This window comes from Dendrobates tinctorius, unplaced genomic scaffold, assembly GCF_039654945.1.
Source record: "Dendrobates tinctorius isolate UK_male_01 unplaced genomic scaffold, ASM3965494v1 ptg000241l, whole genome shotgun sequence".
Lineage (NCBI taxonomy): Eukaryota > Metazoa > Chordata > Amphibia > Anura > Dendrobatidae > Dendrobates > Dendrobates tinctorius.
Window position 1 is genome coordinate 15,679,895 of NW_027361908.1, and position 17,780 is coordinate 15,697,674.

The 17,780-nt window shown below is 45.8% G+C and overlaps 1 protein-coding gene across 1 annotated transcript in view; it reads left to right on the forward strand.

The window, feature by feature from the left end:
- The window catches only part of PTPRQ (protein tyrosine phosphatase receptor type Q), a 794,911-nt gene that overhangs the window by 683,281 nt on the left and 93,850 nt on the right, over positions 1–17,780 (forward strand). The window contains exon 39 of the mRNA XM_073556964.1: positions 2,993–3,066. Coding sequence (XP_073413065.1) covers positions 2,993–3,066 — 74 coding nt within the window. The remainder of the gene's footprint in view (positions 1–2,992; positions 3,067–17,780) is intronic.

Here is a 17,780-nt window from a genome sequence, read left to right on the forward strand (position 1 = left end):
AGTATGTTACTCTATGTTATATGTACTGTATGTCTATGTATGTATTGTATGAATGTATTGTATGTAGTATGTATGTAGTATATATGTGGTATGTATGTAGCATGTAGTATGTATGTAGTATGTATGTAGCATGCATGTAGCATGCAGTATGTATGTAGCATGCATGTAGTATATATGTAGTATGTATGTGGTATGTATGTAGCATGTAGTATGTATGTAGCATGTATGTAGCATGTAGTATGTATGTAGCATGCATGTAGTATATATGTAGTATGTATGTAGCATGTAGTATGTATGTAGCATGCATGTAGTATGTATGTAGTATGTATGTGGTATGTATGTAGCATGTTACATGCATGTAGTATGTATGTAGTATATATGTGGTATGTATGTAGCATGTAGTATGTATGTAGCATGCAGTATGTATGTAGCATGCATGTAGTATATATGTAGTATGTATGTAGCATATATGTAGTATGTATGTAGCATGCAGTATGTATGTAGCATGCAGTATGTATGTAGCATGCATGTAGTATATATGTAGCATATATGTAGTATGTATGTAGCATGTAGTATATATGTAGTATGCATGTTGCATGCATGTAGTATATATGTAGTATGTATGTTGCATGTAGTATATATGTAGTATGCATGTTGCATGCATGTAGTATATATGTAGTATGTATGTTGCATGTAGTATATATGTAGTATGAATGTAGCATGTATGTAGTATGTAGTATGAATGTAGCATGTATGTAGCATGTAATTTTTTTTTTTTTTACATTCAACACATTAGCCGGATGATGGGACTACTACTGTCCCATCATTGGCTAATGTGTCAATCACTGTCATGGTAGCAGGCATCACCCGATGGGACTTGTAGTCCCATCGGACGGTGCCTGCACAGACCCCCGAAGCCTGCACAGACCCCCGGCAGGCCGGCACAGCCCCCCGGCAGGCCGGCACAGCCCCCCGGCAGGCCGGCACAGACCACCGGCAGGCCGGCACAGCCCCCCGGCAGGCCGGCACAGCCCACCGGAGCCTGCACAGACCACCGGCAGGCCGGCACAGCCGCCCGGCAGGCCGGCACAGCCCCCCGGAGCCTGCACAGTCCCCCCGGCAGGCCGGCACAGCCCCCCGGCAGGCCGGCACAGACCACCGGAGCCTGCACAGACCCCCTGGCAGGCCGGCACAGCCCCCCGAAAGGCCCGTACAGACCCCAGAGAGGCTGTACAAGGCAAAAACAGGGTTTCTCTTATTCCGATACCGGAAGTCCCATAGACTTGAATGGAACTTCCGGTATCGGAATCGGCGATACTGATACTTTTTTTTAAGATCGGCCGATCCATTCCGATCCGATACTTTGAAGTATCGGACGGTATCGCTCAACTCTAGTCAGGGCTCTTGCTGGGCCAATCAAGAATGGTCACAGACTTGTTCTGAAGCCACTCCATTGTTATTTTAGCTCTGAGCTTAGGGTAAATGTCTTGTTGAAAGGTGAACCTTTGGTCAAGTCTGAAGGCCAGAGCACTCTGGAAGAGGTTTACATCTAGAATATTTCTGTACTTGGACGCATTCATTTTTCCTTCAATTACAACATCATCGTCCTGTCCCTGCAGATGAAAAACACCCCCATAACATGATGCTGCTACCACCATGTTTCACTGTTGGGATTGTATTGGGCAGGTGATGAGCAGTGCCTGGTTTTCTCCACACATACCACTTAGAATTGTCATCAAAAAGTTCTATCTTATTTCTCAAAGTCTGGGGGTCTGTCATGTGTTTTTTTAGCAAACTCTATGCGGACTTTCATATGTCTTGGACTGAGGAGAGCCTTCCATCAGGTCACTCTGCCATAAAGGTTCGACTGGTGGAGGGCTGCAGTGATAGTTGACTTTGTGGAACTTTCTCCCATCTCCCTACTGCATCTGTGGATCTCAGCCACAATGATCTTGGGGTTCTTCTTTACCTCTCTCACCAAGGCTCTTCTCCCATGATTGCGCAGTTTGGCTGGATGGCCAGGTCTAGGAAGACTTCTGGTGATCCCAAACTTCTTCCATTTAAGGATTATGGGGGCCACTGTGCTCTTAGGAACCTTGAGTACAGCAGAAATTTTTTTGTAATCATGGCCAGATGTGTGCCTTGCCACAGTTCTGTCTCTGAGCTCCTTGGTCAGTGCCTTTGACCTCATGATTCTTTTTTGGTCTGACATGCACTGTGAGGACTTATAGACAGGTGTGTGCCTTTACAAATCAAGTCCTATCAGTTTAAATAAACACAGCGGGACTCCAATGAAGGAGTAGAACCATCTCAAGGAGGCTCACAAGGAAATGAACAGCATGTGACTTAAATATGAGTATCTGAGCAAAGGGTCTGAATACTTATGACCATGTGATATTTCAGTAATTCTTTTTTAATAAATTTGCAAAAATGTCTACATTTCTGTTTTTTCAGTCAAGATGGGATGCAGAGTGTACATTAATGAGAAAAAAATGAATTTTTTTGAATTTATCAAATGGCTGCAATGAAACAAAGAGTGAAAAATGTAAGGGGGTCTGAATACTTTCTATACCCACTGTATGTATTTTCCCTATGTGTATTAAAATATTTACCAGTCTCCATCTTCTTTTGTTTCTGGATCCGCTCCGGTCCTTCTCAGCCATCTTGTAACTGCAGCCCTGACTGTCTGGAAGTGACTGCTAATTGTCCCTATCTGTCTTAATTTAAGTCTCTGAAAACCTTGCTCTCAGTCTCAAAAACTTACATTGAGAAGTGACCTCTGCTCTGAAACTTAAACACTGGAGTGGTCTGGCCAGTCACAATTCTGGTCATGTGGTGCTGAAGATGGCAACAGAAAAGTATTTTACTACACCAGGAAACATATGCTACTAATGGTAATCTGGTGGTGAAATAAATAAAAAACTGGAGTGGTACTTTAAATAATGAGTCTTATTCCATTTTCATACTTTCATGGGTTTTTTTTCACATACAGGTTTAAATTTCGAGCCACAAATATCCAAGGACAATATACAGATTCAGAATATTCTGAGGTCGTAAAAACATTAGGTAAGGAATATCGTGGTGTATAATTTCCTTTAGATTGTTTTCTTCAAAAAGAACCTAATGCAGCCAACTCTGAAATATGGACCTGACTGTTTTAGTTTTTTTGCCATTAACAACTTACCCATTCAGTCAATTTTAATGAGGGTGAATAAAAGCCTTATTATAGTTATAGTTGTTATAGAATCTGTTCACACATTCTATTGTTCTGATTTTTTTTTTTAAAAGTTTAACCTACATAAAAATGGACTGAGGATTTTGCTATATAATAGAAGGGCTTGATAACACTCAGGAATTTTCAATCAGTGAAAATCTTCACACATTTGGAGTTGGTCTATCAGAGATGATCACAAGCCAATTATAGCGACAAGACGTAGAAGAGAATGACCCTATAAGACAGATAAAAATCAGTCACAAATTATAGTTTTGGATATTTCCAGGATATCTCCATTCTGTGAACCCTGAAACAATTCTACACCCCTTTAGAATGTGGAACCAGATGGGATCAACCTGGGCTAGACGCTGAGAAGTCTGCATTTGTAGCATATAAGCCCTTGGTTCCATACTCTATAAAGATGAAAAGAGTGAAGGCTGGGAAAGAGTTGGCTCATAGCCTAAGGCCACGTTCATACGTTCAGTATTTGATTAATATTTTAAATCAGTATTTGTACACCAAAACTAGAGGTGGAACAATCAGAGGAAAAGTATAATAGAAACATGTCACCACTTCTGGATTTATCACCAGCTCCTGGTTTTTGGCCTTCAAATGCTCATGTAAAATACTGACCAAATACTGAACTTGTTAGCGTGGCCTTAAAATTGTGCTTCTGGTATCAACACACTACATTGCACTATACGGTATGCTATAAAAACGCTTTGGAACAATCTACGTACAACAAAGTTTTGCATTTACTATTTGCCCTTTTCTGGAGAAAAAATATTCAGTATAAGGGTATTTTGCAGATGTTTCAAAATACATCAAAGGCATTTTTAGTGGAATTGGTAAAAGACTGTGAATCTTGTTGCCAGTAATGGAAAGTGGTGAATGCTGCATTCATTACTTACTCCCCTGCTTCTTATTAGGATTAACCTTGCCTTCATTGCTCCCTGATGCCTGATCTGTTTTCAGAAGATCTACTGAATCCTAAAAAAAAGTTTTTGACTTAAATTTAATATAAGAAAAATGTTGACTAAATTCTAAATGTACATAAAATATCAATGTATTTTGTACTAAAACCAACCAGGGGCATACATAAAGAGGGTACAGAGGTGGCAGAAGTATTTGAATCTTGAACTCAGAGAATTCCAAAAGGACTCTTTTCACAAAAAACGGCCTGTATCATTTTGGTTGGGTGGCAATTGACATATTTTGCACGGATGCTAGGACAAGTTGCATGACTGCTTGTGTCTCATCAGGGTTATAATTGACAAGTACCAATGTTTCTATTGTGACTAATACACACTCTCCTACTCTGCCCTTATTCACATTGAGTTTGTTTTGCTCAAGGTAAGGTTTTAATACTAGAGACTAGTGTTGAGCGATACCATCCGATATCGTGAAATATCGTATCGGATTGGATCGGACCGAACCCAAAAAGTATCTGGTATCGCCGATTCCGATACCGGAAACCAATGCAAGTCAATGGGACAGAAATATCGGAATTAAATAAAAAACCCTTTCTTTCCTTGTAGGTTAATTCTACATGAAGAAAAACAACTAAGAATAATGTAGAATGTATTGGGGGAGGTGGAGGAGACATTAAAGGCATAGAGGTTTAGCCCAATCACATGGAATAGCAGGAATAATTTTTTTTTTTTTAAAGACGTTCGGAGTTACAAAGATATTGACTATGTTAACCTTTTATATATTTTGTCAGATATGTATGTTTCACTACTTCTGTGCTCTTCACCTTCTTTTTTACTTCTCCCACACTTTCTCCTTCATGATCCTCAGCAGCAGCATCTTTTTATCAACTTCTTCTTCACCTTATTCATCTTCTTCTTCACCTTCTTCCTATTATTCTTTTTTTTACATTCTTCATATTCTTCTTATTCAACTATTATTCTTCTTCATATTCTACTTCTTCATCTTCTTCCGATTCTTCTTCATCATATTCTTATTTGTGACAGGCATTCCTGTAGTTGTTATCTATAAAAGTTTGAAGATTACACCTTCCGTTCTGCCTGTCACAAAAGATTTACAATAGGATTTGTACGCGTTCAGTTTGGCCTGCAGCAGCAGGCATTTTCCAGGGGCACTACGAGGAGGAACGGACTCACCCCCATACACTGCTTAGTCTTCTTCTGCTTATAATTTAGATAATATCTTTTGCTCTGATTTTTAGTCTTATGCTTAATGTTTTTCTGCTTTTGGTTCTTCTGCTTTTTGTTCTTTTGCTTCTTGGTCTTCTGTCTCTTGTTGTTCTGTATCTTGGTGGTTGTCTTCATGTTCTTTGTCCTCTTGGTCATCTTCTTCAGGGTAATCTTTTTGGTCTTCTTCGGGGTGGTCTTCCGGGTCGTCGTCTTCAGGGTCGTCATCAGGGAGATCCAGAGTAATAACCAAAAACCATTTCCTAAAACTTGAACTTGGAAAAGTAGCAGAAGGTACAAGAAGGCTGGGGAACTGCCGAAAACCAGCTGACGGTACTGGAACACGGATGGGTATCAGAAGGAACAAGAGCCAATGGCACAACCGTGGACCAGCTGACGGTGCTGGAACGCGGTTACTAAGCAGGAGGTACCTGTGCTAGAAAGCACTACCAAGGACCAGCAGACGATGCTGGAACTCGGATACCGAGAAGGAGGCACCTCAGCCAAAGGCACTGCCGAGAACCAGCTGACGGTGCGAGAACCCGGAGGGGCAGCAGAAGGAACAAGAGCCAATGGCACAACCGTGGACCAGCTTACGGTGCTGGAACACGGTTACTAAGCAGGAGGTACCTGTGCTAGAAAGCACTACCAAGGACCAGCAGATGTTGCTGGAACTCGGATGCCGAAAAGGAGGCACCTAAGCCAAAGGCACTGCTGAGAACCAGCTGACGGTACTGGAACCCGGATGGGTAGCAGAAGGTACCCATGAAAAACAAAGTTGCAAGGCCGCGAGCCGGACGCAGTTACCAAAACCCACAGTCCTTACAGGGGGTGCTTGTCTTATTGGCACTACGGAACCAGCCTTTATTACCAGAACCCGCAGCCCACATAGGAAGCACCTAAACTGCAGGCACCATAGACTCGGCTAACCCGACCGCAACACAACAGGACAACGAATTGGTGGCAAAGTGACGTTGACACTACCCGGAAACAGCAGGCATGCTGGACCCAGGCTGGGCAGGAGGGAGTACCCGTGCCAAAGACACAGCCGAGAACCAGCTGACGGTGCTGGAACCCGGAGGGGTAGCAGAAGGAACAAGAGGCAATGGCACTACCGAGGACCAGCTGACGGTGCTGGAACCCGGTTACTAAGCAAGAGGTACCTGTGCTAGAAAGCACTACCAAGGACAAGCAGACGTTGCTGGAACTCGGATACCGAGAAGGAGGCAACTCAGCCAAAGCCTCTGCCGAGAAACAGCTGACGGTGCTGGAACCCGGATGGGTAGCAGAAGCTGCAAGAGCTAATGGAACTAGCGAGGACCATCTGACGGTGCTGGAACCCGGAGGGGCAGCAGAAGGAACAATAGCCAATGGCACAACCGTGGACCAGCTGACAGTGCTGGAACCCGGATGGGTAGCAGAAGCTGCAAGAGCTAATGGAACTAGCGAGGACCATCTGACGGTGCTGGAACCCGGAGGGGCAGCAGAAGGAACAATAGCCAATGGCACAACCGTGGACCAGCTGATGGTGCTGGAACACGGTTACTAAGCAGGAGGTACCTGTGCTAGAAAGCACTATCAAGGACCAGCAGACGTTGCTGGAACTCGGATACCGAGAAGGAGGCACCTAAGCCAAAGGCACTGCCGAGAACCAGCTGACGGTACTGGAACCCGGATAGGTAGCAGAAGGTACCCAAGAAAAACAAAGTTGCAAGGCTGCGAGCCGGCTGCAGTTACCGAAACCCACAGTCCTTACAGGGGGTGCTTGTCTTATTGGCACTACGGAACCAGCCTTTATTACCAGAACCCGCAGCCCACATAGGAAGCACATAAACTGCAGGCACCATAGACTCGGCTAACCCGACCGCAACATGACAGGACAACGAATTGGTGGCAAAGTGACGTTGACACTACCCAGAAACAGCAGGCGTGCTGGACCCAGGCTGGGCAGGAGGGAGTACCCGGGCCAAAGACACAGCCGAGAACCAGCTGACGGTGCTGGAACCCGGAGGGGCAGCAGAAGGAACAAGATCCAATGGCACTACCGAGCACCAGCTGACGGTGCTGGAACCCAGTTACTAAGCAGGAGGTACCTGTGCTAGAAAGCACTACCAAGGACCAGCAGACGTTGCTGGAACTCGGATACCGAGAAGGAGGCACCTGAGCCAAAGGCACTGCCGAGAACCAGCTGATGGTACTGGAACCCAGATGGGTAGCAGAAGGTACCCATGAAAAACAAAGTTGCAAGGCAGCGAGCCGGCCGCAGTTACCAAAACCCACAGTCCTTACAGGGGGTGCTTGTCTTATTGGCACTACGGAACCAGCCTTTATTACCAGAACCCGCAGCCCACATAGGAAGCACCTAAACTGCAGGCACTATAGACTTGGCTAACCTGACCGCAACACGACAGGACAACAATTTGGTGGCAAAGTGACGTTGACACTACCCGGAAACAGCAGGCGTGCTGGACCCAGGCTGGGCAGGAGGGAATACCCGTGCCAAAGACACAGCCGAGAACCAGCTGACGGTGCTGGAACCCGGAGGGGCAGCAGAAGGAACCAGAGCCAATGGCACTACCGAGGACCAGCTGACGGTGCTGGAACACGGTTACTAAGCAGGAGGTACCTGTGATAGAAAGCACTACCAAGGACCAGCAGACGTTGCTGGATCTTGGATACCGAGAAGGAGGCACCTCAGCCAAAGGCACTGCCAAGAACCAGCTGAGGGTACTGGAACAAGGATGGGTAGCAGAAGGTACCCATGAAAAGCAAAGTTGCAAGGCCGCGAGCCAGCCGCAGTTACCGAAACCCACAGTCCTTACAGGGGGTGCTTGTCTTATTGGCACTACGGAACCAGCCTTTATTACCAGAACCCGCAGCCCACATAGGAAGCACCTAACCTGCAGGCTCCATAGACTCGGCTAACCCGACCGTAACACGACAGGACAACGTATTGGTGGCAAAGTGACGTTGACACTACCCAGAAGCAGCAGGCATGCTGGAACCAGGCTGGGCAGGAGGGAGTACCCTTACCAAAGACACTTCTGAGCAGCAACTGGTGATGTTGGATCCCAGGGTCAATCTGGGTGTAGGCTGAGGCCTAATTTCATCAAGTTTTATATCTGTTGTAGATTACTACTGATTTCAAACGTGCTCTAATTAGGCCTCTGGCTCCACTCTGTCTCTAGTATTTACCCTGGCCTCCAACACCGCCAGTTGCTGCTCAGAAGTGCCGTCTGCACAATCAACGCTTGTTCCTGTGTTACTGAGGTTCAGTAACGTCAGCTGATCCCTTGATGTGTGTCCGGCAATGTCTCCTGCTCTGTCCACATTCCCTCTACTAGTGGGAGCAGGATATATTGCCGTACACACAGCTGGGGAGCAGCTGGCGTTAGTGAACCCCACTAACACAGGAGCTAGTGTTTTTTTCTGTGTAGACGGCACTTCTGAGCAACAACTGGCGGTGTTGGAGCCCAGGATCAATCATGGTGTAGGCTGAGGCCTACTTGGAGCAAGTTTAATATCTGATGCCGGGTGAATGTGGAGGGAGCAGGAGATGTTGCCGTACACACAGCAGGGGAGCAGCTGGTGATACTCAACCCCACTAACACAGGAGCTAGTGTTTTTCTCTGTGCAGATGGCACTTCTGAGCAACAACTGGCGGTGTGGGAGCTCAGGGATTACAGTTCAGGTGGTAGAAACATGAACACAACAGGAGACCTGGATAATGTTGCCAACCAATTATTTATTCTGGAAGGGGACTGGCAAATTCGGGCGAGATCAGGCCTTGTTCATTTTCAGAAAAGTAAGCCGGTCAACGTCATTGGAGGATAGTCGCGTGCGACGCTCTGTTAGTACACCACCTGCAGCACTAAAGACGCGTTACGATAATACACTGGCAGCAGGGCAAGCCAGCACCTCCAATACATACTGGCTGAACTCTGGCCATGTATCTAGCTTAGAGACCCAAAACTTGAAGGGGGAAGAGCCGTCTGGGAGTACACTGACAGGGCAAGACATGTAGTCTGTCACCATCTGACGGAAACGTTGCCTCCTGCTGACTGGAGCCGTCTGTGATGGTGTAGACATTTGTGGCGGGCACACAAAACTTTGCAACATTTGGGCCATACTGGTCTTGCCTTGTGCTGAGGCGCTGCTCCCTCTTTGTGCAGAGCTTCTTCCACTGCCTCGACGCACAGAGCTGCTTTGTAAAGCACTAGCAGCACTGCTCTCGGGTGGAATGGAGAACATGATGGAATGCACAAGTGTGTCTTGGTACTCCCGCATTTAACGCTCCCGGTTCAACGGTGTTATGAGACTTTGTAAGTTGTCCCGGTAGCGAGGATCTAGGAGCGTGTACACCCAATAATCAGCTGTGTTGAGAATGTGGGCGATGCGGTGGTCGTTTCTCAGGCACTGCAGCATGAAATCAACCATGGGCTGCAGACTCCCAACTGCCCAAAAAACGCTGTCCCCTGCTTGAGGCGTCATCTCTGCCTGCTCTGCATCACCCCACCCTCGCTGTACATGCTGACTACTAGAGCATTGTGTACCTCCCACCTCTGGAGAGATGTCTTCCTTCTCCATTGAATCCTCCTCATCCTCCTCACAAAGTGTCCCCTGCCTAGGCCTTTGTGAGGAACCGCGTTGCGCAGACTATCCAGAAGCAGATGGCATTTGTGACTCCTTAACCTCCACCTCTTCCAAAACCTCCTCCCTTAGTGCATGCAGTGTTTTTTGAAGCAGGCAGATAAGGGGGACAGTCATGCTGACTAGTGCATCATCTGCACTCGCCATCCGCGCAGAATCATCGAAGGCATGCAAAACAAGGCAGATGTCCTTCATAGAGGCCCACTCAGTGGTGCTGAAGTGTGACCGGCGCACAGTGCAACTTGTTTGCGCCTGATGCAGCTGGTACTCCATTACTGCTGCCTGCTGCTCACACAACCGCTCTAACATATGTAACGTTGAATTCCACCTGGTGGGTGGGTCACATATGATGCAATGTTCCAGATGGTTCACGGCGCTGCAGAGCTGCAATGCGTGATCTTGCCATGCTGGAACGCTGCAAGTGAGCGCACTCTGTGTGGACCTTGTGCAGCAGTGCACCAAGATCCGGATAGTCCCTCAGAAAGCTCTGCACAACCAAGTTGAGCACATGTGCCAGACATTGGATGTGTGTGAGGTTGCCTAGGCCCAGAGCTGCCACCAGATTTCGGCCATTGTCACACACTACCAAGCCTGGCTGGAGATTCGCTGGCACAAACCACACGTCGCTCTCCTGCTTGATGGCATTCCAGAGCTCCTGCACTGTGTGGCTTCAATTCCCCAAAGAAATTAATTTCAGTACGGCCTGTTGACGTTTGGCCATGGCTGTGCTCATATCGGTCGCAACAGGCTCCTGCAGTGCTGATTTTGAGGAACTGGAGTATGAGGAGGAGTAAATGTGTACAGACTGGATTCCTGCAATCCTTGGAGTTGGCAGAACATGTACAGCGCCACTCTCAAGATCTGTACCCGGCCCCACAACATTGACTCAATGGGCAGTGAGGGAAAGGTATCGTCCCTGTCCATGGTTACTGGTCCACGCATCGGTGGTCAGGTGGACCTTGCTACTGACGGCATTTAGTAGCGCATGTTTAATTTTTCCCTCCACATGCTTTTGCAGGGCAGGGACGGCTTGCCTGCTGAAATAAAAGCGGCTGGGCATGGTGTATTGTGGGACTGCCAATGCCATGAATTTACGGAAGGTGTCAGTCTCCACCAGCCTGAATGACAGCATTTCAAGGGCCAGTAGTTTGGCAATGCCAGCATTCAGAGCCTGTGCTCAGGGATTGTTTGCCGAGTATCCCTGCCTTTTCTTCCATGCCTGTGCTACCAATGGCTGTAGAGTGGCATGGGAGTGTGAGGATGACAGGGAACGTGGTGCTGTGGGTGGAATGTCACTGGGTCGCTGGACAACAGTGCCAGAGGTTCTTCCATGGTGATCCTGTGAGGAAGCCGAACCAGCTGTGTGTGAGCTGGAGGAAGAGGCTACAACATGAGCTGAAGAGGTGGTAGGTGGTGCTGTAGGTTGGCCTATGTCTTCAGTGTGTCTTTGTAACTCCACCACGTGCTTGAGCCGCACATGTTTCCACATATTTGTGGTATTGAGGTTGCTGGCACTTTTCCCTCTTTTGAATTTCTGATGACACAGCTTGCATTTGACAAAGCAAATGTCATCTGCAACTGTGTCAAAAAGGACCATGCACTGCAAGTCCTGGGAGCGCCCTTTTAGGCTTTTGGAAGAGGAATGCTCCTAACGGGTGCCGAAGTGCAGGCTACAGGCATCCAAGTCTGCCCCCTCCCTCTCCCTCCTGTTTTGGCCATTCGGGGAATCTCTTCCTCAGAGCTGCTCCCACCACCTTCCTGTTCCTCACGCCATGATGGGTCAAGGACCTCATCATCTACGCTCCCCTCTTCAAACACCTGCTTCTCCTTGGTAGCCTCAGCAGCACCGTACGCACCAGAAAGTGGCACCTGAGTCTCATCATCTGATGCGTACTGAGGTGTGCTGACCATAGGCAATGGCCTACCCGCCTCTTCAGATTCAGAGGGACAAAGAAGTTGCGCATCACTGCATACTCCCTCTTCTTCACATTCTAGAATGCTGCTTGACTGGCCCCCTCTTTCTAAGCCAACAGATTCAGAGAACAGAAGTAGAGAATGAGATGGCTCCTGTACAGGGCTCTCTGACTGCTTGGGCAATTTGGCAGATGGTGAAGAGACAGATGGTTGCTCTTCAGTGCTCTGGCCCTGAGAGGATGTGAAAGTCATTGAAGTCGATGCATTAGCTGCCATCCATCCGACAACGGCTTCAATTTGTTCGTCCCGCAGCAGTGGGGTACGGCGAGGTCCTACAAAGCTGTGCATAAAGGACTGTTGCCTGGTAAAACTGGGGGATGCTGAGTCACTGGTGCCCGCAGCAGGCACAGAATCCCCACGTCCTCTCCCTGCTGAATCCTCACGTCCTCTCCCTGCTGCAACTTCACGCCCACGACCACGTGCCTTACTCCCTGCCTTCTTCATCTTGGTAGACTGATAAAGATAGGCAGAAAAGTAGAAAGGGGGGGCTTAGTGTGCTTATTCCTGAACAGCTGCTAACAGGTATAAGAAACACTAATTTTATAAAGTGTGTGGACTACACTTTAATATGAGCTAATGTGACCTACACAACTGTCAAGTGGAGTGTTTGGTGAACTTTATTTAAGTGTTTTTTTTTTCAAAAAAACAAAAAGGATGTGACCAAAGATGTGAAAGCGATAGTATCACAAACTTTTTGGAGCTATTACAATGCAGGAAGGTAACCTACAATGCAATAGATGAGGCTCCAAAAAATAGGCTAATACTAATCTGGCTGCAGCTGCAGGGCACAAGCCAGAAAAAAGGCTCCTCTATCTACTCCTATATAGCGTTTGCAACCAACCAATGTAGATGGATACGGATGGAAGCATACTAATAGCAGCAAAAAATCAGGAAAAATGAGCTGCAATAAAACAAAAAAGGACTATGTATGAGGCAGTGACGCACGCTGAGCGGCCTACAACCAGAGGTGGCTGCAGGACACACTACAACGTGAGCTGCACTCACACACAGAGACTTCTCAGACATCCGTGAACAGTGCAGATAACTGGGCACTAGCACTGAAAGGCTGCAGAAAAGCTCCGCTGTCTACTCCTATAGTGTTTGCAACCAATGTATATGAATACGGATGGATGCACACTAATAGGAGAATTAATGAAAAATGAGCAGCAATAAAAGAAAAATATGTATGAGGCAGTGACACACGCTGAGCGGCCTACAACCAGAGGTGGCTGCAGGACACACTACTCAGCATGAGCTGCACTCACACAGACCTTGCAGACAGCTGTGAAAAGTGCTGCAAGGCAAAAGAAAGCTACACTGATTGACAATGTAGCCTGGGTAAAGCACAATATTATTTGGAAAATCGCTACCTCTAACTGTCCCTCAGAGTCTTGAACAGCAGCCTGTCTCTAACTGAATTCACAGCACAGTGAACCCTAAATGGCGGCGACGGCGGCTTTTATAGTGCATCATGACATCATTTCAGCAGCCAATCACAGCCATGCCATTAGTTAACATGCCTACATGCCTAACAGGATGTGCCCACACTTCTGAGGATTCCTCATTGGCTGAATCAAATCAAACTGGCTGATGGCATTATGGGAACTTCCGATTCCGGTATTCGATATGCTAAAAGTATCGTAACTCAGTATCGGAATTCCGATACCGCGAATATCGGCCGATACCCGATACTTGCGGTATCGGAATGCTCAACACTACTAGAGACAGGTTAGGACGTCTTTTATGCTTTTTTGTTTAAAATAGCATTAAAAATATACCCTATGTTATTTACATGTACTATTACTATTTACTTATTTACTTGAGGTAGGGTATATGCTCATTTTTATTTTTTCCTTTAGTTTTTTCTTAGGTTTAGTCTGTGAAATGGCTACAGTGTGAACATGCTCTTACACTTTGCCCATTTACTAACTTATTATCTGGCTCATTTGTTTGGTTTTGCTGTATTGTTTTCTATTTTGTACATAAATGGGGCGTGGCGCCCCTTGCTGAGATAAGTATTTCATCTTTATAGCTTCAGATGGATGGGTGTCGCATTTGGGACGCTCTCCTGCTCTGCCCTTATTCACATTGAGGTTGTTTGACCAAAAGTAAGCTTTTAACCCCTTCGTGATGGAGGTATTTTCAGTTTTGCGTTTTCGTTTTTGCTCCCCTTCTCCTCAGAGCCATAACTTTTTTATTTTTCTGTCAATATGGCCATGTGAGGGCTTGTTTTTAAAGTACAAGTTGTACTTTTGAACAACACCACTGGTTTTACCATGTCATGTACTAGAAAACAGGAAAAAAATTCCAAGTGCGGTGAAATTTAAACAGAAAATGCAGACCCACATTGTTTTTTTGCTTGGCTTTTTTACTAGGTTCACTAAATGCTAAAACTGACCTGCCATTATGATTCTCCAGATCATTATGAGTTCATAGACACCAAACATGTCTAGGTTCTTTTTCATCTAAGTGGTGAAAAAAAATCCAAACTTTGCTAAAAAAAAAAAAAAATTGCGCCATTTTCCGATACCCGTTATTTCTGCATTTTCATGATCTCGGGTTGGGTGAGGGCTCATTTTTTGTGCGCCGAGCTGACGTTTTTAATCATACCATTTTGGTGCAGATACAATCTTTTGATCGCCCATTATTGCATTTTAATGCAATGTCACAGTGACCAAAAAAAAGCAATTCTGGCGTTTTGACTTTTTTTCTCGCTACGCCATTTATCAATCAGGTTAATCTTTTTTTTCCTGTTAGATTGAGCAATTATGAACGCTGCTATACCAAATATATGCATGTTGGATTTTTTTTATTTTGAATGGGGCCAAAGGGGGTGATTTGAACTTTTATATTTTTTTGTTTATATTTTTAAAAACATATTTTTTCACTTTTGGCATGCTTCATTAGTTTCCATGGGAGACTCTGCTACCTACAGGTGATGATCAGATCGCCTCTATGTAGTAGAATTACTCACTTGCTATGAGCACCGACCACCGGGTGGCGCTCACAGCAAGCCAGCAGTGACGACCATAGAGATCTCCAGGAGACCTCTGGTTGTCATGCCAACCCATCGGTGACCCGCGATCATGTGACGGTGGTCACTGGTGGGCGGATTTCTGGCCCGATAACAGCTGACATATCCCAGGAAAGATGTGGGCTCACCGCTGAAGCCCACATCAAAGGGAGAGAGTCCGACATCAGCGTAAATTTAATACCCAGGCTATAAACATCTGCCCCAAGTTGCCAGCTTTCCCTCTGCTCGTTATGAAAATTGCGCGGGAGCCATACACATGTGCATGTGGCCTAACACTGCAATAACACAGAACACTTTAGGACTCTGCTAGTTGGACATGTGATAGGCAACACTTCAACTTGATCTTTGTATGCTGGTTCCCTCATGATTTTTACTTAATTGGTTGGAATCTGTCATTTTTAATTCCTTGTTTATAGTCAGTTTTAGATAAAACAAATTACATCAGTATACATATACTTCATGTCAATCACTATGTACACAGTTATTGGTGATTATGCACATCCCCAAAATGTTTCGTTTTTGACAATACTTCCATGTCTGGGGATATGCATTTTTCAACCTGGACGGTGCCAAGATGTGACCGTCCCGGTTGAAAAGCACTGGTGAATGAGATGCTGTGAGCGCAGCCTCAGTGACTAGAGGTGACGTCACTGATGCTGCCCTCCCAGCCGGGCTGAGCTGCGATGACCTCAGGACCATGGGAAAATGAATGCCAGTGATGAGGTGACCACAGGTCACAGTGAAAAAATTGTCACGGTATGGTATATTGTTACGGTATGGAATATTGTTGTTTTTTTATTTTTATTTTATTACAGGAGATCGAGGGCTTCGCAGGAATAAGGTGAGGTCGTAAGTATGGTTTAATTAAAAATATTAAAGGAGTCTGTGTCATTATTTCAAATAAAGAACTTTATTCTGGGTGTCTGTGTTTTCTTACAATGTGACTATAGGGTTTGTAATGGGGGCATCTTATTGACGCCTCTCCATTACTAACCTCGGGGCTTGATGTCACCTGACGGTGATATCAACTCCCCAACTATTACCCCACTTGCCACCACTAGAGGATAATTGGGAAGAGCAAGGCTAAGTGCCTGAATTAGCGCACTTTAGAGATGCGCCTTTTCTGGGGTCGCTGAGACCTGATGCTTTTAGCCAAGGGGGGGCGAGTATCCATGGCCCCTTCCTTGGCTATTAATATCAGCCCACAGCTGTCTGCATAGCCTTTGCTGGTTATTAATTATAGGGGGACCCCACATCATTTTTTGGGGGTCCCCCATTTTAATAGCCAGTAAAGGCTAATTACCCAGACGTGAGATCATATTAATAGCCTGGGATGCTCCATAGGTATTACCCGCTTCCCAGGCTATAAACATTTGCCAGCTTTCCTTCTGCTAGTTATGAAAATTGCGTGGGATTTCCGGCCTGATGACAGCTGACATGTCCCAGGAAAGATGTGGGCTCACCGCCGGAGCCCACATCAAAGGGAGAGATTCCGACATTGGCATAAATTTAATACCATGTGTATTATCTACTTCCCAGGCTATAAACATCTCTGCTGGTTACGAAAATTGCGCGGGAGTCCACGCCATTTTTTTCCGAAAAATAATCTTTTATTAAATACAAGTCCAGTAATTTGCAAACACCCTGTACTAATTGTACTTGTCACTGACATCTATATTTCTACCTATTCCATTTGTATTTACTGTATGTAATCCATCTCTTCTATCCTGTCAGCTCCTGCTGTGATTGTACACTACCGCGACTGCTGAATTACTGGCTTTTCTTCTATCTATCTATCTATCTATCTATCTATCTATCTATCTATCTATCTATCAAATCAAAAAAGATAGAGGCAACACACCGTAATTTTAGAAAAAAGTGTTTTTTAATAGCCCATGTGGCAACGTTTCGGTCTCAAGTGTAGACCTTTCTCAAGCATGGGCTATTAAAAAGCACTTTTTTCTAAAATTTCATATGGTGTGCTACCTCTATCTTTTTTGATTTTCTATTCATAAGGACAGGTATATGCCTGGGAGGCTTTGCACCCTACTTTTTCCTGTGCTGTTGTTTCTTATTTTTTATCTATCTATCTATCTATCTATTGTGAGGTAGCGCTGTCATTTAAGTAGGGGATCACTCGCTTGGCATCCACAAAATCAGATCCGGCACAGGTTTTCCATAAACCAGTATAGTCCATGCGGTTTATTAAACATCAGCGTCCATGACCGAGCTTCACTCTGTTAGCAATGTCCAATACGCTTGCTTTTCAGCCTCACAGTTATATCTCACCCCGTCAGGGTTCTCTCATGGCTGCTTCTCCATACTGCAGGCATTCATTCCCTCCAGGGAACTCTCAGGCACTTGCAGCCATTACTCACAGCATCCACACGTGCTGTCAGGCAGGAAGCCCCATCTCAGCGGGACCTTCCACACTGAACCAACCAGGTCCAAGCATTCACCACCTGTGACCTACCCTGGCCACATTATATGGTTCATAGCCACGCCCACCGGGTCACATGACTCTGACCTCATCACTGGTCCTTCAAGCATTTACACACTCTTTCCAACAGTGCTTTAAACACACCCCCTGGGTGGGTTTGCAGGTAACCAGGCCCACTCATCTCCCTAGTTACCTGGAGACTTCTCCCTTACAATTGAAACAACACCTCAGGAGTATCACTGCTGATCAACACATAAGTCTCCATCCCAAAGCCACCCACTTTGAGATGTATAACGGCCATTCAGTATTCTG